Here is a 26,550-nt window from a genome sequence, read left to right as displayed (position 1 = left end):
TGAAACGAAATCAAACCCAACTCTGTCAGTAATGACACTAAACATGGCCTCCTGTTTTGTATTAAGCCCTGGCTCCCAGATCTCTGCATGCGTGTAATGTCTGACCCAAAATGGCTGACTTGTACCTGGTATGGTTGGTGTTGCTCTGCTTGTGATCATCCTCCTCGTCTGTGTCACTGCTGATGGTGATTATACTGACAGCGGGGCTGGGTGTATCAGGGATGATGATGGTCTGACGCGGCCTGTTGTGGTGCTGGTGGTGGTCCTGGGTGGTGCTGGAAGCCTGCTCTGCTTCACCCACTCCCCACCCTCCGCAACCCTGTGGGGGTCCACAGCCAGAGCTGGAGGAGGGGGCGTGGTTCTGGAGCACAGCACAGCGTGGAGGGGTGTTCTCCTTCACCCGCTTGGAGCGCTGTGGGGACAGTACCGCCTGGGAGGAGGACACCTCGTATGCAGACACGTTCCTGCCAAGAGAGAGAGGAGAGAAGGATGAGCCATTAATAGGTTAACAACTACTACATACTACATACTATATACTTCTTACACATGTAAAAGGTCCTGTGTATGGACATAATAACAATACTTAAGACACTGGCCAGGTAAGGGTCAGCAGAATATTAGCATGTTTCACTTTCGTCTTTGCGTGGGGAAAGCGTCCTTGTGTTCTGATTGGTTGAAGGTTGAAAGTCAGCAGCACCAGTCAACTGCGGGTGATGGCCAGTCACTGACTGTTTTGTGTTCAGACCTAAAGAGACCCTAGTTGAGAAAACGAGTTGTGTAGGAGATCCTAGTTGTGTTAGAGATCCTAGTTGTGTAGAAGATCCTAGTTGTGTAGGAGATCCTAGTTGTGTTAGAGATCCTAGTTGTGTAGAAGATCCTAGTTGTGTAGGAGGTCCTAGTTGAGAAATCGAGTTGTGTAGGAGATCCTAGTTGTGTTGGAGATCCTAGTTGTGTAAGAGATCCTAGTTGTGTAGGAGATCCTAGTTGTGTAGGAGATCCTAGTTGTGTAGGAGGTCCTAGTTGTGTAGGAGATCCTAGTTGTGTAGGAGGTCCTAGTTGAGAAAACGAGTTGTGTAGGAGATCCTAGTTGTGTAGGTGGTCCTAGTTGTGTAGGAGATCCTAGTTGTGTAGGAGATCCTAGTTGTGTAAGAGATCCTAGTTGTGTAGGAGATTCTAGTTGTTTAGGAGATCCTAGTTGAGAAAATGAGTTGTGTAGGACATCCTAGTTGTGTAGGAGATCCTAGTTGTGTAGGAGATCCTAGTTGTGTAGGAGGTCCTAGTTGTGTTGGAGGTCCTAGTTGTGTTGGAGGTCCTAGTTTTGTTGGAGGTCCTAGTTGGGTTGGATATCCTAGTTGTGTAGGAGATCCTAGTTGGGTTGGATATCCTAGTTGTGTAGGAGATCCTAGTTGTGTAGGAGATCCTAGTTGTGTAGGAGGTCCTAGTTGTGTTGGAGGTCCTAGTTGTGCTTACCTGGCAGTCATCTGATGCTGCTTGGTCTTTTTGGAAGAAGAGTTGTTGTTATTGGTCAACGGTTGCCTCATCACATGGGCCACGCCCACATTGAGAGGCTGGTTCTGGTTGGATGGTAGGGTGACGTGGCCAGTCAGCAGCGCCGGCTGTTGCATGATGGGATTGTAATGGCCGCTGTGCTGGTGAGAATTCCTGAAACACAACATATGTCTCATCACTACTCTGAACCTGTGTTTTATGTGTATGTGTTTAAGTTTAAACACTGTCATGGAGAACTTGCCGATTTTAATCTCTAAGCACATATCTATAACAGCACATACGCACATACTGCTTCATTTGAGGGACTAGAGTTTAAACAAAGCATGTGTATTTCCCAGAGGAGCCTGTGGGTGGCAGCAGTCACCGCATGAGACAGAGGGGAAAAAAGAGAGCGGAAGAGAGGGGAGGGCATGCGGAGCTGACACCAGAAACTGTAGAGGGATAGCGCTGCAGAGAAGTGTGACACTTTCACAATCATCTTTGTGAGGATAATGGAGCTGTGGGTGGCGAGAGAGAGAGAGAGAGAGAGAGAGAGAGAGAAAGTGAGAGAGAGAGCGAGAGAGAGGGAAAGGGAGAGGGGGGAGAGAGAGAGGGGGGGGGAGAGGGGGAGAGAGAGAGGGGGAGAGAGAGAGGGGGAGAGAGAGAGGGGGGAAAGGGAGAGGGAGAGGGGGAGAGAGGGAGAGAGAGAGAGAGAAATAGAGAGAGAGAGAGAGAGAGAGAGAGAAAGAGAGAGAGAGGGGGGGGTAGAGAGAGACGTGTCTGGCCAACACCCTGTCCTTAGACGGCACTGCTAAATTACACACACACACATACACACTCATATACCTGCATCCTGCTTATCTTCCTGCAGGCACCATCCATCTAACATGTGATCCATGTGAAATGCCATGCCTGGGATGATGTCCTTTTATGTGCATACATCTCATCTCCCTGAAGTAAATGTGCTCTTATAAAAGCCTCGCTGTTCACTTATAGACTGTGATTCATAGCAGCCCTCTGAGTGCCTGTCACAAGGCCATGCTCCTCTGTCAATCAGGACACTGCTGTGCTGATCCTCTCTGCACTTTGTAAACATCCAAACTTTCGCTGTTGACCAGGCTTTAATACACAGTTGGTCAATGAAACTAGCCTGGAATCCAAAGCCATACGCTCTGTCTCATCATGGTGAAATGGAGGATATACAATTGGATTGCAGGCTACAATGAAACTGCTGTACCGTTGTCATTTGGCTTCACTTACAGATATGCCAGGCTTATACTGTTGGTATGTGAGACCACATCTAATGTTTCATGACTATTCTGGTCTTATAGGTTTTGATCAATTGATTTGTTATGGTAGTGTCTTGCATCTTTTCAGATGCCCAGCCCACATGTGCTTATAAGACACTGGATTGCCAAAAAGTATACAATTTACAGTGTGCAACATAAAGAGGAGGCATGTTCTTTACCTCCAGTTAGCCAGGGGCTGTGAGGCCATCATGGAGTCTGGGATGACGGTGGCGTGCTGGACCGAGGTGTGGGTAAGCTGCTGCCAGGCCGGGGGTAGGAGTATCTGCTGGGTGCCACTGGGCCAGGCCTGCTAGGGGGAGAGATGGGGAAGACAGGGGAGAGAGGAAGGAAGAGAATAAGAAGAGTTCTGGACAGCCTCAGAATTAAATAAAACACTATTTCCATTCTATATCGTATTCTATCATATCTCTAATTAACCCTGCGCTTCAACCATGTGAGGTATACTTAAGCAATAAGGCCAGAGGGGGTGTGGTATATGGCCAATATACCATGGCTAAAGGCTGTTTTTAGGCACGCCGCAACGTGTAGTGCCTGGACACAGCCCTTAGCTGTGGTATATTGGCCATATATCACAAACCCCCGAGGTGCCTTATTGCTATTATAAACTGGTTACCAACGTAATTAGAGCAGTTTTGTCCACCAAGTTTAAACACTCAGTTTATAATCAGTCTTAGGTAGGAAGAACACATCCTATAAAAATGTGTTGTTTTATCTCCCATTGTTTTAATTCCAGAGATTAAAGCAACAGGGAAAACAAGAGAAAATAATTGAATGCGCTAAAGTGTAACAAAAGATAAGGACTCCCTGTAAAAACACAAAACAGCCAATAGGTTTGCAGATACAAGCAAAACAACTGGCCAGCGTCAGGCTGTTTAAACAAAACCAGTTGAATTCTCTGGCCTTGCAGACAGCACACATCAACAGAGCATAGATAGGACTTTGGATGTTTGATAAAGATGTGTTGCCTCTCCCCTCCTGGTTCCTGTGTGTGTGCTGAAGTGTTTGGCATTATCCAAATCAGTCCCGCTTTTAATTAAATTCACATTGTTGCTGTGAAAGGACCTGCTTTTGTATTACTGGTGCAACACGCAGAGAGTTTCCAGGCATAATATGCCACGAGTCGAGTGTGTGTGTGTGTGTGTGTGTCTGCAGCCCTAATAGTTTAATGCAGCTCTATTGATTAGCACTTTAATGTGGGGTTCTAATGAATTGTTCCTTTATTAGCATTTGCACATTCTATTTACCTCGGCAGCATCGGTACGTGTTGCAGCACACAGCACAGCACAGAGGACAAAGCACTCAATACTTCAGCCTACATCTGGGCTGGGCTCATACGGAGTGCCAAGCATACATCTCCAGGTCTGATCTTCGGGTGTCGTCCGCATTTCTTGGCACAATGTAACTGTTCAACTCTACTGTTAAAAAATGATTGTGAGGTTGAACAGCGTATGACCGCTAGCTTGTGCGAGTGGAATTGTTTTGTCTGAGGTACGTTGGGAGAGATGATTAACTTCAAACAAAAACAGTCCATGGGTGAAGGGGGAGAGAGGCATCTTTAGGTCAACAAAACATGACCGGGCTGTGGATGGTTAAAGGACACAGACACAGCCAATGGAAAAGCACGAAAACCCGGCCAATAGAAGACAACCTAAGCCACTTTTTCACATCTCAAGTCCTTTTATCAACATGCCAGAACCCATTAAGAGCCACTAATACTTCCATCGCCTTCTCTCCACCCCTCTATCTCTTCATCCATCCTGCTCACTCCATTCCTGGCAGTATGCATTCCTCTCTCGCCGGGCGTCTGTGTTGTGTAATCGGCCTGTCTGCCCCTAACCCGGTTAAGAGGCCCTTTTCTTTTCTTCCCAGGCCCATCGCCCCAGTAGCAGCGGTGCTAGCTAGTTCCCCGCCTCCCAACAACAACCTCTTCTCCCCGAGGAAAAAAACCTTTGTCACCTCAGGGCCCTGAAAGCCCTGGCTCTCACTCCCCAATTGTTTCCAAATTTTCTGCATTCCTGATCCAGATAAAGGTCCTGCCTGGCTGCCTGCCTGGGGCCCTCCTTCACAGCTCCACCACCCAGCCTCAGCTCTGCTCTACAGACACCCAGAGAGATTGAGCCCGACCTGGGCCGAGGGTGGGCTGTGGCTGCAGAAAGGCCTGAAGGCTAAACCCACCCACACCCACTAGAGACCTCCCAGAGCAAAGGGAATGAGGGATTTAGATCCAGTACTTCCACGTATTGGATGTGCTACTGATCTGTACAAACGGCATGCTTTGTACTATAGAATTGAATATACTGTAGAAATATTGTATGAAAGCTTCTTTTGAGGCAGTCTTTCTGAATGAATGCTATAAATTAAGTTAATGCTATAGGGTATAGGGTGACCTTTGTAGCCTTTTGGAGTTGAGCGAACCCCTCAAAACCCTCAAGCGTTTCCTAATCTGTCCCTCTCTTCTGAGGCCTATAATTCCAGAGTGCCTGACTTGGAAGCAGCCCTAAAGCTAATCATCATTTGGAATCTGACAGATTAGTCTTCTACACAGCACAGAGAGCCTCGCTAGTTGGCTACTGCATGATTAACAAGAGATAAGGGAACCCTTCTTACTCCTAGGACTTTAAAGCGCTTATGGAAATTTCCAGAAACCAGAGGGGGAGGTGGCCTACTGCTCCACTTTACGACTTTATAGTCTATTGTAGGAATAATGCATGGGTATGTATGTTCTTTCAAACGACTGTACATTAGCTGGTAAACCTACTACAGCTCCACTGCTAAGGATTTTAGTGAGAACTCTGAACGCGAACAAACAAATTCTCCCTCTTGTTCATCAAACCATGGCAGCCTCTTCCTCCAGGAGAAAGGGAGGGTGGGAGGACACTAGAAACAGGGTTTAACTCACTCAGGCAAAGCAGCTACCAGCAGGGGCAGAAGGATCACAAGAACACACAGACTGACTCCCTGCCTTGATCAAAGGCTAGCCTGTTACACTGATGTAGGTAAAGGACACAGAGGTACAGCCTGACATTTCCAAAGTAGCTTTCATCAACAAAAGCATACAAAAGACCCTTTTAGCCATATGTGTGTTTAGGGAGACATTCATGTCTCCCAGTAAATAGAATAGGTTCAGGGTATTGTGCACTGCAGGGGAACAAAGATGAGCTATCATTATGAGTTCAGAGATGCAATTAAGGGACTATATGTGGGCCCCCTGATCTCCACGACGACGGCCACGTCACTACTCCTTACCTGTGTCAACAGGCCTGTCTGGATCTGCAGCGGCTGAGCGCCGGGGGCCTGCGTCACTATAGGAACGGCATTCTCCATCCGCACAGAGTAGCCTGTGTGCTTGGACGGGGAAGCCTGCAGCCCTGAGGACACACAACAACATAGATGAGGTCAACAACAACAACAATACTCTACGTGTCACACAAAAAGGCCTGCACCCTGGAAGAAACAATGATGGCAAAATTGTTAAAGAAAAAATATTCATTTCAAAACAGTTTTTTAGTGATACTGTACTCAATTACGGATTCATCTTGAAAACATTAAGTTAGTAATGACAACATCAATTATATCTATATAACCCTTGGTTGAGTGGAGCAAACAGGAAATGGAAATTCTTATCTGTGTGGAACCCCCCCCTCCCCCCAAAAAATGTTTCTTTCAGTATTAACCTCATAAACAGAGGTTAGACCAGAGCGGTGGTTCAAAAGCATCAATCATAGATAAATGCATTTTTAAATGACTAATTAGCTCATAAATGTATCACAGCATATCTCTTCAACATGAAGACTGCCGTGGCCTTGGGGGGGTCAGTGGAAGTTACAGAACAAAAAATCTACACAGCCAGTGGTGTGCAGTGCCTGCTCACAGCTTGATAAGCCCTTCTCTCTTCAGGAGAAAAACAAAACTCCCTGGTGCTGATCTAGTCTACTGAAACTGACTGAGCCTTTGACAGGCAGTGTTTGAAATAGGTGCCGTTACTCATTTTGGGTGCCGGTACTGTTTATATTTACTTTTGATCTAATATTCTATAAGACGAATAGGAGCTCAAGCAGTAGAACATTTGAGGTGCCGGTACTCAGCACCAGTGAGCTCCTTCCCAAGTCAAGCACTGTTTGCTATATAAAGGCTTATAGAGGCTATTTTAATTCACTCATTTAGCATTTATGTATACAGGTAATCCTGTTGCAATCTTTTATCTTTCTGATGCTTTTTCAAAGTAAACCTGTTCCAAGATGGCGGCAAACAATCCATTGTTACAGACAACTAACCACTGATATAGGACCAATGCTTAAGGTTAAGCTCAGGGATAGAGGAAGCTGATCCTAGACCTGTGGCCTTTTTACACAGCATACACTGTGTTGGTTTAATCTCTTACCTTGGAAGCCTGGTGGACAGACGATGAGGGCCTGCTGGAAGGGGTCAGACCGGGCAGGACAGAGTTGAGGGGCCCCGGGCTGCAGGGGCATGCTCCTTTGGGCCACGGCAGCCATGGAGGCTGCGGACGGCTGGTAGAGTGCAGATGGGTAGTTTAGTATGGAGACTTCGGGGTTGGCAAGGGAAAGGGTGGCACTGGTGGTGGAGGGAGCCAGGTTGGTGGCCTAAAGTAAGAATGGGATCGAAAACAAAAAGCCATGAGGAAATGCTGGGTGGTGGTGGTAAGCTCAAAAGGTTCTGAGGGTTGGTGGGTTGCTGGGGGGGGGATACTATCATAACTCATCGCGACATAAAATATCATTGTCATTTATTTATTATGCGTTAGATGTCTTAATGGTACATTAGTGATACATTCAAACAGAGGGCAAAATTAGGGCATTGTAATATCTCTCTGAATATTATAAATATCAGTGTGATATTTCTCAGCCTGTGTCCATCAGCTTTAATGTACTGTACATGTTGCATTTCAGTGAAAAGAGTGAGAGAACCTAGAGAAAGAGAGAAATAGAGTATGTGATGGAAAGAGAGAATCAATGTGACAAATCACTTCCATCACCAACCTAGTATTTGATAGTGCTATAATTACTGTACATAAACAATACATTGAGCCACAGCGGATTATTTGTCCATACTGTACATGTACATACACACATACTGTTAGAGCTGCCACAAGTATGCACGTCAATGGAGAATCTCTCAATGTATTGGGTACACAACTAAATATCCACATACATTGACACACTCAGAGGCTTCAATGAAGCACTATAGGAACCAAACAGAAACACTGATCTGGGTTATATTCATAAGGCACCAAACAGATGAAACTGGACTGAAAAAAAGAGGGACTACCTGAGCTGGTCCAATAAGAAGCACTTGTTTTTGTTTTCCGTTGCAAAACGTTTTGCTACATTTTGCTACAGTGAGCCTAATGAATAAAACCCAGGTTAGAGGAGACTGTGATATAGAGACGAGACAAAAAGACAAATCCTTTCTCCTCCCAGTGTCTTTGTCCTCCCTCTGGCTACACAACAATATGTCTCAACGGATCCAAATAATCCTGGACCCAGTACTCAAGACACGCAATTATCTCTGTGAAGGGTCAACATTGAAAGAGCCAACTGGATTCCTAAGTGACAGAATCGAGTCTTATGCCATGCTCTTAAAATGCAAATGTTGCCAAAGTCTAATAATGAGCAGAGTAGTTGCTGGGTAAACTGACATTTTGTCTCTCGGCTTCACTATCTTGACTCCACATCTTTATCCTTGAGCAGACATATTTCAAAAGATGTCAGGCACTTGCTAATTGCGTGAACTGCTGTAAACCTGGGTCGTATTCATTTGGGCATACCGTAACAAAACGGTTTGCAACGGACAACAAAAAAGCGGGTTCTTAATAGACAAGTTCAGGTAGTCCCTCCCTGTTTTAGTCTGTTTTCTTCTGTTTGGTGCCTAATCAATACGACCTTGGACATGGGGAGATCATCAATGAAGCCTAAGTAAGGCTTAAAGATAGCTTTGATAGGAACAAATGTTTTTAAAGACACCCAGTGCGCTCAGGTCTTAACTCAAATACTATTTGTTCGACAACACCCGGATTAATTAGCGTCTTTTCATTAAGCCTGAGTGGTTGAAAATTCAGAGACGGCACATTCATTTTTCATTTTGCACATTTTAGCAAGCTCAATGAGCACCGGGGGAGAGGAGTTAATCAATATGCAAGTGTGGCATTCATCATACACAACACAGAGAGAGCCTGCAAATAAAAAACTCAAAGACATTTCAATGTTTTCCGGCTAAATAAATCACTTACTTAGCGCTGCTCATACCACACAGAACCAAGTTGCTCTGATGGCGAAGTAGAAAAATTAGCGTTAAGCTATTTATTACAGCGCAGTCTAGGTTTTACCTCGACCTGCACAGAGTGGGTTCTGTGCCTGTCAATATGTTTAGTGATAAAGAACACTGTTTGCCAGAAAAAAACGAGAGCTGCAAATCTAATTCAGCACAATCTGAAAAATGTAAGTATGCAGCCATTTCATGATTCCAGCAGAAGCAAAAAGTCAGCAGTATAGAGTCACATACACCCCACAAAGCCCTACATGCTGAAGCTCAAAAGGCAAAAGGAAGAGAAACAGGAGGAGGAGAGGAGGAAGCCCGCTGGTGGGATTTTGAAGGCCTGAAAAGTGCTAAACTGCAAGCCAAGCAGGAAGTGTAAGTTTGTCATGTATCTCTTCAGCAGTTTGTGACAGTCCCCAATGAGCCTGAGGCACAGACAGACACCTAGCTTGGCTGTCTTGGCCTTAATATGCTCCTTGAGCGTTCTACTATAGGGAGTGTTTTCTTGCAAATGGTCAATGCATTGCCTTCAAATAAAGAGATGTGGGCTGATTGTGCGTACTGTGCTGTGTAAAGTATTAGCCTGAAAAAACACACGAACCAAGCTAATGGTTGCCCAGCAAACGGGACGTCCTGCGGATATTAGGTGACATTCCCATTAGGTCCCTTAAGGGTTTTGACGCAACGTTCTAAGAACATTGTGTGATAGTCCCAAGGGAAAGTTCTCTGGAGGACCTTTGTCTACTTCCCTGTAAGCTCCCAGGACGTCACTGAGGACCATGTGAGGACCTTATTAGGACGTTCTCAGGACCATTCCACCTGCGTTTTTTAATTGAAAGTCAACCGTGTTCTTTATTGCTTCAGTAGTGACCAGCGGCGTGAAACTAGAGTTTTCCTTCACTCAAAATAAAACATTTGTCAAAAATAGCTTCATTTTAATCAGAAAAGTGTAACGCTATTTGGCTAGCAGCCACACATAATTAAATTAGCTTACAAGGTCTTTTTTGCAAAAATAATGCATGGCCATCAAATTTCTAATGTTTATCGTAGAAAGAATTTCGACCAGCTACATTTCCTAATGTTTTGATAAAGTCAATCTTGCAGGGACAAACTGGGGACTAGACAAAACCTCCAGGGGGCCACGACAGAACGTCTCAAAGAATGTCCTCTGGGTCGTCCCCGGGACCAGCCGGGAACTCGACGAAACCCCCAGGGGACCATGACACAATGTCCTGACGACTTTAACAGACCATTTCGTTACATCCCGGGGACGTCCTAATGACACATTGTTTGGAGCGTGTATTGCACACGGGTAGTAGTGCATACACTTCGTTACTGCATTAGCTTGCTACATGTCCTGGTTATGGATAGTGCTGGTCACCACCGACAGTAGCTGAGGTTGTATGAATTGTGAGGAGTATGTGAAGTAAAATCATCCACACTGTGCACAGTAGGTACCTGGCTGTGCACAGTGTTGAGCTGGTTGTTGAAGGTCATGGTGAGGTTGGTAGAGGTGTTGGGGGCCACGTGGGTGATGAAGGGGGTCTTGCTCTGGTTGACCGTGTCGTACATGCCCACACGACGCTTACAGATATCCATGTTCTGGAAGCAGGACTTGACACTGGAGTGAGAGAGGGGGAGGGGGAGAGAGAGAGGTGAGTATGAGCCTGCCTCATTTCGATTTAGTTCAGTTACTAGGCTACTTTTTGCCCAGTTATCTATTCACTATCTAACTATGTTCATGAGATACGGGGTGGAATCTCTAGAATAGACGTACTGTGTGCTGTGGGGGAGGAGGTGGGTCATGGTTATGAAGGGATGATTGAGGGTCTCGATGGGGGTGATCCTTTTGTCCGCGTCGATTGTCAGCATCTTGGTCAACAAGTCGATGAACTCTCTCCTGTCTGCCTTCTCCGCGAGCATGTCACTACCCTCCAGATCTGCCGTCATATTTACCTGCAGACAGACAACATACAGAATAAGCATTAGCGATTAGCATTTCGGAGGGACATTTTCAGACCTTAAAGGGGCAATCTACAGTTCAAACAACAACAAAGCCTGACCCAAACACTGATATGGTAAACAGCTGAAGGATGGGGTTGGAGAAATGTAACCGCTCTTAAATTCATAGACAGAGTTATGGATGCAATGACTGACCATAAAAATGACATTTTTAAACCATATTTTGAGGCTATAGAGTGTTTGTTTACAATAATTTTGTTGATAAACAAAGGAGTAAAACAAGCTCATATTTGGATAAGATGGGGTAAGATAATTTAACTAAGCTCATACGTTTAACTAAGCTTATAAGTTATAGTCTTCAAGAATCAATGGGTATATATCATACATTTAAAAGTCAAAAAATGGATGTAGCAATCGCAGATTTCCCCTGACCTTAAAGTGTTTACTGAGGCTGCGTCTGAAATGGCACCCTATTCTGTATATAGTGCATTAGTTTCGGCACCCTATTCTGTATATAGTGCATTACTTTCGGCACCCTATTCTGTATATAGTGCATTACTTTCGGCACCCTATTCTGTATATAGTGCATTACTTTCGGCACCCTATTCTGTATATAGTGCATTACTTTCGGCACCCTATTCTGTATATATAGTGCGCTACTTTTGACTAGAGCCCTATGGGAATACTGTGCCATTTAAGAGGCAGCCTGTACTATTGCTGCGAAGGACAGGAAAAACACTGCTGCCTTTCCCATGGATAGAACTATTTATAAACACACATACGACCTTCATAAGGCTTCATCAGTTAGGGTGTCAACACCAGTGTCACAGCACATAGTGATACCCTTGCACCTTACTGACATTACAAACATTTACACTGGTATTCATAGAAAAGAGCGGAGCCGCTTCAAAACTCCACTGGCGCCGTCGCTGAGATTTTTATCTACTGCTGAGAAGCAAAATAAACGAAGAATTAACCCGATATGTATTGCTTATTAAAATAAGGTAAGGGGGAGGTAGAGGCAGGTAAAGGCTGAGGCAGAGGGGGAGAGGAGGAGGGGGAGGTAAAGCCTGAGGCAGAGGGGGTGAGGGGGGGTAGAGACTGAGTCAGAGGGGGAGGTAGAGGATGAGGCAGAGGTAGAGGCTGAAGCAGACGTAGAGGAGGAGGTAAAGACTGAGGCAGAGGGGAGAGGAGGAGGGGGGAGGTAGAGGCTGAGGCAGAGGGGGAGGTAGAGGCTGAAGCAGAGGGGGAGGTAGAGGGGGAAAGAAGGAGGGGGAGATAGAGGCTGAGGCAGAGGATGAGTCTGAGGCAGAGGAGGGGAGGTAGAGGCTGAGGCAGAGGGGGAAAGGAGGAGAGGGAGGTAGAGACTGAGGCAGAGGGGAGGTAGAGGCAGTGGGGAGGTAGAGGCTGGGGCAGAGGGGGAGAGGAGGAGGTAGAGGATGAGGCAGAGGGGGAGGTAGAGGCTGAAGCAGACGTAGAGGAGGAGGTAGAGACTGAGGCAGAGGGGAGGTAGAGGTAGAGGCTGAAGCAGAGGGAGAGGTAGAGGCTGAGGCAGTGGGGAAAGGAGGAGGGGGAGATTGAGGCAGAGGCTGAGGCAGAGGGAGGAGGGGAGGTAGAGGCTGAGGCAGAGGAGGAGAGGGAGGTAGAGACTGAGGCAGAGGGGGAGGTAGAGGCAGTGGGGAGGTAGAGGCTGGGGCAGAGGGGGAGAGGAGGATGTAGAGGCTGAGGCAGAGGGGGAGGTAGAGGCTGAGGCAGACGGGGAGAGGAGGAGGGGGAGGTAGAGGCTGAGGCAAAGCGGGAGATAGAGGTAGAGGCAGAGGGGGAGGTAGAGGGATATGTAGAGGCAGAGTGGGAGGTAGAAGCTAAGGCAGAGGGGATGTAGAAGTAGAAGTAGAGGCAGATGGGGAAGTAGAGGCAGAGGGGGAGGTAGAGGTATAAACTGAGGCAGAGCCGCTCTGGAGCAGCCCACAGCCTTCAGTGGCATGTCTGAGTTGGGGGACAGGGACATAGACGGGGACAAGCGTGCTTGTTTATTGTGATTGCTATGCTGAGATAGCGGGCCCGTTTTTCATAAAGATACAGCTTACCTATAGCCCTGCTTCAGGGGCTATCTGATGTACTGCCAGTCAACGCCAAACAATATGATTGAGTTCTCGTTCCTACGCAAGTTATTCAGGCTCCGTCCCTAACCCCTCCCTGCCTCGCACATCTCCACTCGCCGTGATAAAGGAATAATCTCTGGAATGAGGTGGGGAAAATAATCACGCTGTCCTCTGCGAGAGGGAAAAATTACTTTGGGAAACGCACTCAGTCGAATTGCGAATGTGTCGCCTTGCCTATGTATGTGTACGGAGGCAATCTAACTCCATACTAGCATTGTAGCACAGCAGAAATGTACAGTATATATGTTAATGTTACGGAGAACAGCAGGCATTCTATTGTAGTGAATTGATTGAATGCCGAGCCATAGCAAGACCTCTCTATGAGTATGCTAGATCATAAAGTCAAAGAGCAGCAAAGCAGTAGAATACTTTTAGTATAATCATCACTTCTTTTTATCCTGCCCACAACACAAAAAGCTCTGAAATTGAGCATGGTCCTATTATACACTGAACAAAAATATAAACGCATATAAAGTGTTGGTCCCATGTTTCATGAGCTGAAATAACATTTTCCATATGCACAAAAATGATTTATCTCAAATATTGTGCACACATTTGTTTACATCCCAGTTAGTGAGCCTTTCTCTTTTGCCAATATATCCATCCAACTGACAGGTGTGGCATATCAAGAATGATCATTACACAGGTGCACCTTGTGCTTGGGACAATAAAAAGCCCCTTTAAAATGTGCAGTTTTGTCATACAACACAATGCCACAGATGTCTCAAGTTTTGAGGGAGCCTGCGATTGGCATGCTGACTACATGAATTTCCACCAGAGTTGTAGCCAATGAATTCAAATGTTATTTCTCTATAAGCCTCCAACGTCATTTCTTTTAGAGAATATGTCAGTATGTCCAACAGGCCTCACAACAGCAGACCACGTGTAACCACGCCAGCCCAGGACCTCCACATCCGGTGTCTTCAACCTGCGGGATCGTCTGAGACCAGCCACCCCGGACATTGTGGGTTTGCACAACCGAAGAATGTCTGCACATATTGTCAGAAACCATCTCAGGGAAGCTCATCTGCGTGCATGTTGACCTCACCAGGGTCTTGACCTGACTGCGATTCAGCGTCGTAACAGACTTCAGTGGGCAAATACTCACCTTTGATGGCCACTGGCACACTGGAGAAGTGTGCTCTTCACAGATGAATCCCAGTTTCAACTATTCCGGGCAGATGGCAGACAAGGTGTATAGGGTTGTGTGGGCGAGGGGTTTGCTGATGTCAACGTTATGAACAGAGTGCAACATTGCTGGTGGAGGTGGGGTTATGGTATGGTCAGGCATAAGCTACGGACAACAAACATGATTGCATTTTATCGATGGCAATTTGAATGCACAGAGATACCGTGACGAGATCCTGAGGCCCATTGTCATGCCATTCATCCGCAGCCATCACCTCATGTTTCAGCACGATAATGCACAGATCCATGTTGCAAAGATCTGTACCCAATTCCTGAAAATGTCCCAGTTCTTCCATGGCCTGCATACTCACCATGTGAAGGAGACGTGTCACGCTGCATGAGGCAAATGGTGGTCACATCAGATACTGTTTTTTTGGTCCAAGCCCCTACCTATTTTTCAAGGTATCTGTGACCAACAGATGCATATCTGTATTCCCAGTCATGTGAAATCCATAGATTAGGGCCTAATGAATTTATTTCAATTGACTGATTTCCTTATATGAACTGTAACTCAGTAAAAAAAAAAAAATTGTTGCATGTTACGTTTCTATCTTTGTTCAGTGTAGTTTACATGACGAGTGCAGTGTCTGTATACGCATGTCTATGGATATTTCGGGCCTCAGAGACATTATATCATAGAAATAGAATCTAGAATCTAGAATCTAGTAACTCCTGAGGACCTATGACATGGCACTCCAGAACACGAGGACACGACAGCAGATGTTATTATAGAAATATCATCTAGAATCTAGTAACTCCTGAGGACCTACAACATGGCACTCCAGAACACGAGGACACGACAGCAGATGTTATTATAGAAATATAATCTAGAATCTAGTAATTCCTGAGGACCTATGGCATGGCACTCACTCCAGAACACAAGGACACGACCGCAGATGTTATTATAGAAATATCATCTAGAATCTAGTGCTTCTATTTCTATACTGAGGAACATGACAGCAGATGTCCAAGCTGCACTGGGACACATCAGGCTGCCTGTGCCTGAGGAGAGGTGGAGTTAACCATGCAAGACTATGATGTGTACAGAACAAACTCACAACCCTAGTGTAGAATATCAGGTTTAATGTTGGACAACTAACAGCATCCCATCTGAGTTGAGGTCAGTAATATGACGTAGAGGAAAGGGAGAGTATTTAGTAGTAGTGAAACTGAATGTTAGGAGCTTGTCTTTCGGGCCATTGCTTCGCTGTCAGCAACTGCTATTGTAAAGTCATGCTGGGTCGCAGAGTTGTGTGTGGTGAAAACATAGCCACGACTAAAATCTCTTGGCCTCCGTCTATCTAGTTCTCCATTCAGGCTGCATCCAGTTTAGCTAGTGCTAACTAGAGATCAAATGGAGATGGGTCCTCTAGAATTTTAAGCTCTCCCCATATTTCCCAAGACAGTGTGGAAGCAACAAGAATGTCACCAATGGCAGACGTCCCAGTAATCAACCCAAGTCTCTCTCTCCAGTCCCTCTGTGCCTTCTGATATGATCCATTATACAAATGAAGACAGATGTCCACACTGCAAACTTATTTATCTGGCCAAAGATTCTGACTCGGCATGAGCTCTTCTCCCAATTAGGACTGGGCTCCTCTTTTTACTTTCTGTTTATTTTAGTAACCTGTGTGTGCGTGTGTGTGTGTGTGTGTGTGTGTGTGTGTGTGTGTGTGTGTGTGTGTGTGTGTGTGTGTGTGTGAGAGCCTGCCTACCTGTGCGTCAGTGGAGGCTGCTTAGAGGAGGACGGCTCATAATAATGGCCAGAGCGGAGCGAATGGAATGGCATCAAACACCTGGAAACCATGGAAACCACGTGTTTGATACCATTCCACTGATTCCGCTCCAGTCATTACCCACGAGTCCGTTATCCCCAATTAAGGTGCCACCACAACCTCTTGTGCTGTGTGTGTGTTTGTGTGTGTGTTGGATGGGGTCCTGGCATGTTGATTTCATTAGATCAGTGTTGTGTGTCTGGGAGTAGGAGCAGCTTGGAGGTATGGCCTCCTAAACTAACCCAGGCAGAGGCACTAACTTCACCGAGCACCACTTCTGCTGAGCCTGCATACTATGCCAGACCTGGAGCACTCTGGCTGGGCACTGGGTCAACTCTAATAGTCCAGATGGGACATCAGTGAAGTGAACAATTGTTGGTCCGCATGAGGTGGACAACCCCAAGGACTTAACGTGCCAGACGATTTGTGTGTGTGTGTGTGTGTGTGTGTGTGGTGTACGGAGCAAACTGCAATCAGATTGTAGACCTCAAGTCATATTTTACCTGACTTAATCTGTCATGTACCTTGACAACTTTTTATCCTCCCCTCAAGGAACAAGACATTTTAGATGCCTGGGAAATGTATCACGGTTTCCATCATTACCAGTATGTACGCTACAGTATGCGTGTTGATAAAACTAGTATGTTTGGGCGGGTGACAGTGAGAACAAAATATGGGCAGGGACACTATCGTATCATCATCTGCAAAATGTCATAGGTCTGTGTCAACTTTCCCACCGCAATCGGAATGAGAGTTGGGGAGTGGAGACGTGTTATGAGAAGGATCACATAAGATATAAGCCGTTTGGCGACAGTGCTTTTCTACACCAGGGTTTAGTTGTATGAGTCACTTCCTGGTTACGTAAACATTGTAATGCATCCTTTCTTTGTTTTACTAAACAAATGGGTTCCCACAGGTGTTCTCTCTGTAAACGTCATGCTGGAGAGAGCAAACTCTTGTTCATTGGGCAGCAAACGGAAGAAAACAGACTGAAACAGGCAGGGACTACCTGGACTATTCCAATAAGAAACCCTCATTTAAATTTGCCCTTGTGAAATGTTTTAAAACAATTTCCTGATGAATACAACCTAGCTAAGGGCTAAAGGCTATTGTCTTGCTTCCCATGCTGCAACTCCTCTAGCCTACTCTGTCTCATTGTGTACATGTCCTACACAGACGAGTCCAGTTAGGTGATGGCCACAACATTCACCCAGCTTAAATAAGAAAGCAAACTACACACAGGAAATACTATGACTGAGTTGACCAAATGCTCGACTACGATGTCAGCCTGTCATTCATTAAGCGGTGGTTTTAGAGAAAATAAGAAGAAAGAAAATAATCTGAAATGAAGAAGGGTTTCAGTCGAAGCACAGCCGGTTTCATTTCCCCTGTGCGACTGCATATGCAAAGGGCTCCACTGCGTGTGTGTGTGTGTCTGTGCATGCGTGCATGTGTGTGTATTGTATATACAGTGCTCTGAACCTGCGCCATATCGTCCAGGCAGTTGAAGATGTACTTCCGGGCCTCTTTCGACTTGATCGCTGTCTCTCCTTCATGGTCCTCGGGTGTCTGTGGAGACAAGAAACAGATGTTCCATTCAGTTCCCATGAGACTTCCTCTAGTCTCTGAAAATACTCTATTTACATGTCCCTCATTACAGACTATTGTTTATAGGCAGCAGGACTGAGCTAGCTAGCAGGACCGAGCACTATTGTTTATAGGCAGCAGGACTGAGCTAGCTAGCAGGACCGAGCACTATTGTTTATAGGCAGCAGGACTGAGCTAGCTAGCAGGACTGAGCACTATTGTTTATAGGCAGCAGGACTGAGCACTATTGTTTATAGGCAGCAGGACCGAGCACTATTGTTTATAGGCAGCAGGACTGAGCACTATTGTTTATAGGCAGCAGGACCGAGCACTATTGTTTATAGGCAGCAGGACTGAGCTAGCTAGCAGGACCGAGCACTATTGTTTATAGGCAGCAGGACTGAGCTAGCTAGCAGGACTGAGCACTATTGTTTATAGGCAGCAGGACTGAGCACTATTGTTTGTCGGCAGCAGAACTGAGCTAGCTAGCAGGACTGAGCACTATTGTTTATAGGCAGCAGGACTGAGCTAGCCAGCAAGACTGAGCACTATTGTTTATCGGCAGCAGAACTGAGCTACCTAGCAGGACTGAGCAATATTGTTTATAGGCAGCAGGACTGAGCTAGCTAGCAGGACTGAGCACTATTGTTTATAGGCAGCAGGACTGAGCTAGCCAGCAGGACTGAGCACTATTGTTTATCGGCAGCAGAACTGAGCTACCTAGCAGGACTGAGCAATATTGTTTATAGGCAGCAGGACTGAGCTAGCTAGCAGGACTGAGCACTATTGTTTATAGGCAGCAGGACTGAGCTAGCTAGCAGGACTGAGCACTATTGTTTATCGGCAGCAGAACTGAGCTAGCTAGCAGGACTGAGCACTATTGCAGAACTGAGCTAGCTAGCAGGACTGAGCACTATTGTTTATAGGCAGCAGGACTGAGCTAGCTAGCAGGACTGAGCACTATTGTTTATCGGCAGCAGGACTGAGCTAGCTAGCAGGACTGAGCACAATTGTTTATCGGCAGCAGAACTGAGCTAGCTAGCAGGACTGAGCACTATTGTTTATAGGCAGCAGAACTGAGCTAGCTAGCAGGACTGAGCACTATTGTTTATAGGCAGCAGGACTGAGCTAGCTAGCAGGACTGAGCACTATTGTTTATCGGCAGCAGAACTGAGCTAGCTAGCAGGACTGAGCACTATTGTTTATAGGCAGCAGGACTGAGCTAGCTAGCAGGACTGAGCACTATTGTTTATCGGCAGCAGGACTGAGCTAGCTAGCAGGACTGAGCACAATTGTTTATCGGCAGCAGAACTGAGCTAGCTAGCAGGACTGAGCACTATTGTTTATAGGCAGCAGAACTGAGCTAGCTAGCAGGACTGAGCACTATTGTTTATCGGCAGCAGGACTGAGCTAGCTAGCAGGACTGAGCTAGCTAGCACTAGCAGGACTGAGCACTACTGTTTATCGGCAAAAGGACTGAGCTAGCTAGCAGGCCTGGGGTGGTGAAAGACACACACACTGGCGCGGACACACTTTTGGGGTGGCAGGCAGCCTAGTGGTTAGAGCGTTGGGGCAGTAACCGGAAGGTTGCTGGATCGAATCCCAGAGCGGATAAGGTGAAAATCTGTTGTTCTTCCCCTTACCAAGGCAGTTACCCCACTGTTCCCTGGTAGGCTGTCATTTTAAATAAGAATTTGTTCTTAACTGACTTGTCTAGTTAAATAATATAAAATACACACACAAAACGTGTGTATGGGCAAAAGCAGGGACATACATGTAAGCATAGAAACACACACACCCACATGTAGTATGTGGACACACACTAATCTTACGGACTTATTAATCAGAGGAAAACTCTCTGACCAAACACGCTGTATTCGTTTTAATTACAGTATCAGCATTATCACGGCTGCTGTAAAATGGAAATACACGACAAGCCAAGGTCGAAGCGAAGCTTAGCAATCACTCTGACAGGCCTATCCCTGTTTCTGTCTCAGCGAAAGGGAAAAAGTTGTTGGTTACTAGCTATCTGATTTTCCATTGCCAACAACCATGGACAAATATGAGGCTGTAGCCGTGTCCTAATATACAAGGTAATAACTTATCTCTACCTTTTCACACAGTGACAGCCTCTTGTATAACTTAAGAGCGCACACACACACACACACACACACACACACACACACACACACACACACACACACACACACAGACAGGGTGTTATCCTCTATACTTACTGAAAGGTCAACGTTGCAAGGACCTACATTATTGGATGTCAATGTGTTATGTTGTTGTGCCTCATTTTGTATGAATAAGAACAAAGACATAGGGTGTGTCAGGCAATGGCACATTGGTCAAAAGTTGTGCACTTTATAGGGAGTGAGGTGCCATTTGGGACGGACTCGTGGTGAGTCTCCAAGGAGAGCTGATCAATCTTGGGAGAGAATATTGCTAAGTGCAGTAGAGCAGTGAGGGCGTATATATCCAGCTGAGATATTGGTATTGTGGGGTCAGGATGTTCAATACAGTAAAAATATGTCTGCAGATTCACTGCATGACTCCAAAGTACTCCCAAAGGGAGAAAAATGCTGGTGCTTGAACAGGTCAGCACCTTATTGAGTGGCCTGAATAGAGCAACGTTTTTTGGAGCCAGCGTTGAGTCTATCCTGTCAATGCCTCACACTGGGCTTCTGTAGCTCGTTTTTTAAAACACATTTATTCAGGGGGACCCATTGAGACCATTTTCAATGGTGGATTAAGGACAACAATACACCAAATTAAAAAATTATTAATAAAAATAAAATAATCTAGAATTTACAGAATCAACACTACAGCTTCAAACACCACACATACAATTATTTGCATTAAATCCAAACAGTTGCAATTATCACTAAAGTCATTTAACATTAAAGTCCTAAACTGCTCTAGAGGCACCAGAGAGTTAAGAGTTTTGTAGGCTTTTCCAAAAATGGGGGGCACTGAAACTGAAGGCGGATTTACCTAGATCGTTACGTAGTAGTGGAACCTCGAGAGTTAACCATCCCTGTGAATGGGTTGGCTGTCTCATATTTTTTTTCATTTTAACAGTGAAGTGAGGTAGGTCGGTAGCTTGTGTAGTAGAGCTTTGTAAACAAAGAGGGAATAATGTAGTGATCTACGGGACTTTAATGAGGACCAGACAATGTTTTGATACAGGATGCAATGGTGAGTATTACAACTGTCACCTGTGATAAAGCGAAGGGTGCTATGATAGACAGCATCCGAGGATTTAATAGTAGTGGCTGCTGCATTCCCATAAATGGTGTCCCTATCGTCAAGAATTGGCAGGAAAGTTGACTGTTTAGGCAGAGGCATTAAATCGCAGCTTTTTAACTAGCTCATACGTACATTTTTTTTATAAATCAAATTATTCTCAATCCAAAAGCCCAGATATTTGTAGGCGGGAACCGGCTCGATTAAACAAACACCCAATGCATACATGTGTAGACCATCTTAATTATTTCTACGAGAATTAGAAAACAGCATACATTTAGTTTTTCCCCGCATTAATTTATTTTAAATCAACAAGGACTTTCTGCAAGGTGACAAAAATCTAAAATTGCAGCTCCAACAGCCTGGTCAGCCATAGGGGCAATAGCGTTCATAACAGTCTCATCTACATACAGATGGATGTTACAGGTTTTTGCAGAGAGACCAATATGATTTATATAGTATAAATAGTAAAGAGGACACCTTTCGGAATATCGAGGTAACTTGACCTGACACCATCAGAAAAAACACAGTGTCCTGTCTGACAGATAGTTCCCAAGCCACTTGCACGACGCCCGGTCGAGGCCCATTTCAGACAACCTTCGAATGAGTAGGAGATGGTCGGCAATCTCAAGCCTTGAAAAGGTCTATAAATATGGCAGAACAGTGATTCCTATGATCTAAGCAATTGAATATATAATGTAAGAGTAGATGCTGAAACTGAAACTCTAAACCAGACTGGTACACAATAAGAGTATAATTCAAAGAGCAAAAAAATGTTATTAGCTGAGAGTTTGCCAGTGATTCTAATATTTTTGCAAGGCAAGATAGTTTAGAAATTGGGCGGTAGTTATCTAGGTCAGAAGGATCTCCAGCTTTGTGAAGGGGGAAGACAGGTCTTAGGGATACCACCAGAAGCAATTGTTTAATAAAAAATCTAGGTCAAAGGTTCTACAATGAGGAGGGCAGAAAGCTGCACTAGGAAGCGATCAAGCCAATCAGCTCCTGTGGATTTTTTCACATACATTTCATGCAAGGCACTTAATACATCATTGACATACTGGGTAGGTCACTTGGTGGGCAAATATAGTTTTACATGATCGACTCCACTGAAACCCAACTCCTCTTTTGATGTGTATGGAGAGTATTGACGCAACAACAGGGCAATGGTAATTAGTGTCTCTCAATGTGTGTGTGTGTGTGTGTGTGTGTGTGTGTGTGTGTGTGTGTGTGTGTGTGTGTGTGTGTGTGTGTGTGTGTGTGTGTGTGTGTGTGTGTGAGTGTGTGTAAAAGAGGCCTACCTTCAGTCTCCACAGGGGGTAGTTGGTGGAGTCTGTGACTCGGTTGAAGAACCTGGTAGTCTTAGTCCCTGCACTCAGGAGGAATTCCGCAGGCAGCCCCTGTGTCTGGGAGATGTACCGGATCTACAGGGCGAGGAGAAAATATCAAATAACACATCAACTTTTCATTCAGAGTTTCAAACACAATCAGCCAAACAGCATTCAAATGCAGACGTGCAAAATAAGGCACTCTTAATTGGATATTGTTAGTTTTGCCCTTTAAGGCGCAAACGTGTTTGACTGAAAATGTTAGTCAGTCAGACTTGGAAAATTATTGCTGGCACAAATATTTAGGGTGATAACACTCAAATAATCACATCTGGTAAATATGTTCACTGCAGAGGGAATATGCCCAGACCCAGATTCACTATAATCCATTACTGATAAAATCACAGTGTGTTAGGCCTTAGCTGTGGCACATTTTCACAGCAGGGTCAATCTGGCAAGGTCATATCGTCAGGAAAAACTCTTGGCCCTAGCCATGATTCACGACTATGGTCATGAGCTTTTGCCCACCATGTGACCTACCCAGTAAAAACTCCTGTATGTAACTCTGAGCCGGTGTGCTTGTATTTGGTACCCCGTGTGTAGAGCCAGGTTATTATTACTCATTGTGTATTTATTATTATGTGTTTTCATTTTCTATTATCTCTCTATTTTCTTTCTCGCTGCATTTTTGGGAAGGGCCCGTAAGTACTCATTTCACTGCTAGTCTACACCTGTTGTTCACCAAGCATGTAACTAATAAAAATGTATATGATTTGTTTAGTTCTGTGAGTGACCGGGATGAGGCCTGAGTGTGTGTGTGTGTGTGTGTGGTTCAAATCAAATGTATTTGTCACATGCTTCGTAAACAACAGGCGTAGACAAACTTACTTGATTGTGCGCATGTGTGTGTGCGTGTGCACGTGTGTGTGTGCACGTGTGTGTGTGCGCGTGTGGGTGGTGTGTGTAGGAGTGTCTCGTCTCCTCCTGACAAACAGGCAGCTCCTGATCCCTCTGTTTATTCCAGCAGATGCCACTGAACCACTTGCACCAATTAGCAGCGCTCCGGTGCTCCAGAGCAACAGATCTTTCTGTTCCTCTCATTTCCTATCGCTCTCTCTCGCTCTCTCTCTGTTCCTCCTCTTCTCTCTCTCTCCCTCTCTCTCTTTTATGGCTCTATGGGAAAGCCTTGAGCAAGTATTGCTCTGTCTCTCAGAACAAACCAAGCAGTTTGTTTTTCTCCAGTCCTGAAACATATTATCTCATTTCCAAAGCTTTAATTTGCAAAGCTCTGCTACTAAGCATTGATCCTCTCCCTTCCTCTCTGACTGACACTACTACAGCATGACTTGTAGTGATATATCAGTCCTCGTCTAGAAGTGGACTAGAGACTCTTCGTATGCCACTTATGTAGAATGCACACCTTGATGGATTTAAATGGTGTTTTGAATTGAGAAATCTTTCACATTTCCTGTTTATAGTAGCATTCAGAAACAACTTATTCTAGCTCTTGTCTTGGAGGTTCTCTCATTTAGGCATCATCTTCCTGGTTGTCACCCACCTATGCCCCCCTTCCCCCTCGGGCAGACCCTCAGACCTACCTGGTCGTACTCTGAGGCCCCTGGGTAGAGGGGCCAGCCCAGGAAGAGCTCAGCGATGACACAGCCCAGGGACCACATGTCGATGGCCTCACAGAACGGCAGGCCCAGGATTATCTCTGGAGCTCTGAGGACAGAGAGATACAGCATGGTTAGATCCAGGCCAAAGTATTTCTGGAAGGTAAATGTGACAAAGGGGGTCAGATGTATGAGCTATGGAATTGACCACACTTTGTCTCTAACCGGGCAAAATTCGTTTTGGATTGAATCCCGTCCCTTGTCGAACGAACATTTGTCGATGTAACATTAGTTTTAGTTAAATATCTCGTTTGGAAGCAGCAAACAAATGAGTGACATTCACTTTCTTTTCCCACCCAATATGTGTTCAGGGAGAACAGACCAATGTAATGGACAGAAGAGCTAGACTAGCTAGAAGACCTCGACTCAGGCACTTCAGTGTTAGGAGCAGCAGATAACCCTACCGAAACATAAGACAACCAGGCAGCTCTATTAAAAACAACCCCCTAAACAAACATTATTTAATTAGACTACAACGCCAGCAGCATTATTTCAACATTCCGCCCAAGATAAATGAATCAATCAGCCTGTCATTCTCTGATATGTTATTTTACACTGATCTCAGACCAGCTTTGTGCCTTTAATACAAACTCCTCGCTTGTTTAGAGGAGCTTTGAAAAAAGTTGGATTCTAGGACTTTGTTTTCTTTGATTGTCCTTCAAATGGCACTGGCAGTCACGCTGTTCATTTCAGTGCTAACTGTGTGGGGAGGGGGGCAGAGCTAATTGACTGATAGCCGTGCAGGAGCCAATCGGGATGTCTGATCTCGGGAAGTCTGGCCTCTGGGACAAAAGGCGGGGGAGGGGAGGATCATCTGGGGAAGAGGATGGGTCTTGGTTATGGTGGCCCAATGTGGAATCAATTGTGCCGCCATGAAAGATAAAATCAACGTAAATATCCACAGAGTCAGAGCAACCCTCGTTCGTCTCCGGGTGGATATTTAGTTGATAACGACAAAGCCCGGTTCCTAGACTCCGGGGCCTTTACGCAACACAGGGGCCAAGGGTCCACCTCACGAGGGCCACCGATAAATAACTGGGTCTGATTGAACACTGAACAGGAAGAAAAACACGGTCTCGGTTATAAGAGTGTAACAACTGACAAACTACTTAGAAAATTATACATTTTACAGTGGACCCAGCCTGAGCTATGTTACATTATACCAGTTAGGTTATAGTGCAGTCCACTGAGCTGAAGTCTCTGATGAGCCTTTAAAATTACTAGGCAGACTGCCTCGGGGTCCTCGCACTGTGACTTCAGAGTGAACTGGAGATGCTGTCACACACACACGCACACTCACGCACACATACACAAACTAGAGACGCTCTACTTCATCGTAAAACATTATTAGCGATACATTTTAATGGCGCTCTCGCCCAATTCTCTGAGCTTTAGGCTGATCCTGGAACATTTCTGTCCCCAGTTTGCTCCGAGAGCCCCTCGCCGAGTTCCCAGCGTTTCCTGCCTGCGGTGGTCATGACAACGAGGCGTGTGGAGAGGAGCAGAGGAGCGCGGGCTCCAGGCAGCACAGCAGAAGCCTGGGAGAGAGACAGAGACGTAACGCCTGGCCTGGAGCCTGTTGGACAGGCCCGGAGAACAGATCATGTGGAAAAGAGCAGGGCTTTATGGGACTGGGGTGAGGGGGGAGTGGGGGTGTGTCTTTTGGGGGGGCAACGGCTGGGGGAATCGGATCACATTTTCCACATGGGCCTCAGACTCCTCTCCTCACAGACCCGCCTCACTTGTCTATGTGTGAAAGAGATGGCAGGTTTAACACTGTGAGAAACAGCTGGGACGCGGCTGTTTCACAGTGGCAGACTTACACAAGGGATATCTCACTATCAAAAGAGAGAGACAAGACAGTACAAATGAGAGAGAGAGAGGGAAAGGGCGACCAAGAGAGTAGGGAGAGAGAGAGAAAAGGGAAGACAGGGAGAGCAAGAAACAGCGAGACAGAGAGCGAGACAGAGAGCAGTAGCCTCTCAAGCGAATATCACATTCACTGGAGAGGGCTCAGTAAACACAAATGGTGGTTACTGGGGTCTCGGGGGGCAGAGGTGGAACACAGTGTCTGAGAAGGAGGGGCTACATTCCACACACAAAGACACCTTCAACACAATGAGCTGGGCCATCTATCGTGGGTTACCAAAGCACCGTTGAGGCGCCTGCTTGGAGAAGATAGCACTGGGCAGGACACCGTGTGCTGAGCGGAGAGAGGGAGCTCGAGTTATGGGCCAGGAACTAGGGTCAGTCAGCACAATACTCCCTCTTGAAACTGCCTGGGGTTTCACTTTAGAGAGGTAGGAGGCTAAGAACTTTACGATGGGGGATGCATAGGATCACACACACACACACAAAATAGATTCTATGGTTCTGGCTGACAGGCTGCTTTTCTACACCCCCTTCAGTATGAAATGCATCCGGCAAATAGCCAAGCTTATAGAAAACTACTTTATAATTTTCAGCTGCAGGAGATAAGCTGTTATTGCATGCACACAGTTTTGACACCCCTCCCCCATTGATGTACAGCTTTCGTTTCCCCCCCAGAGAGA

General features: G+C 45.7%; 1 protein-coding gene across 8 annotated transcripts in view; it reads right to left on the bottom strand.

Moving 5' to 3' along the window:
• The window catches only part of LOC112252559 (homeodomain-interacting protein kinase 2-like), a 95,896-nt gene that overhangs the window by 7,910 nt on the left and 61,436 nt on the right, over positions 1-26,550 (bottom strand). For 5 of the 8 annotated variants that reach the window (XR_006083615.1, XM_042323261.1, XM_042323264.1 and 2 more), the window contains exons 3-12: positions 23,924-24,047; positions 22,299-22,421; positions 17,632-17,730; positions 10,852-11,030; positions 10,533-10,695; positions 7,180-7,402; positions 6,045-6,166; positions 2,957-3,087; positions 1,471-1,662; positions 126-464 (exon numbers count right to left, since the gene is read on the bottom strand). Coding sequence is in view for 7 of the 8 variants with exons in the window: in XM_042323261.1 (XP_042179195.1) it covers positions 126-464; positions 1,471-1,662; positions 2,957-3,087; positions 6,045-6,166; positions 7,180-7,402; positions 10,533-10,695; positions 10,852-11,030; positions 17,632-17,730; positions 22,299-22,421; positions 23,924-24,047 (1,695 nt within the window). In the remaining variant the exon portion in view is untranslated. The remainder of the gene's footprint in view (positions 1-125; positions 465-1,470; positions 1,663-2,956; positions 3,088-6,044; positions 6,167-7,179; positions 7,403-10,532; positions 10,696-10,851; positions 11,031-17,631; positions 17,731-22,298; positions 22,422-23,923; positions 24,048-26,550) is intronic. The other 3 variants (XM_042323263.1, XM_024423870.2, XM_042323262.1) reach the window with 2 other exon arrangements.

The sequence above is a fragment of the Oncorhynchus tshawytscha genome, linkage group LG06 (genome assembly GCF_018296145.1).
Source record: "Oncorhynchus tshawytscha isolate Ot180627B linkage group LG06, Otsh_v2.0, whole genome shotgun sequence".
Lineage (NCBI taxonomy): Eukaryota > Metazoa > Chordata > Actinopteri > Salmoniformes > Salmonidae > Oncorhynchus > Oncorhynchus tshawytscha.
Note: the sequence above shows the minus strand (reverse complement) of the source record. Positions and strands in the feature narration are given on the sequence as shown.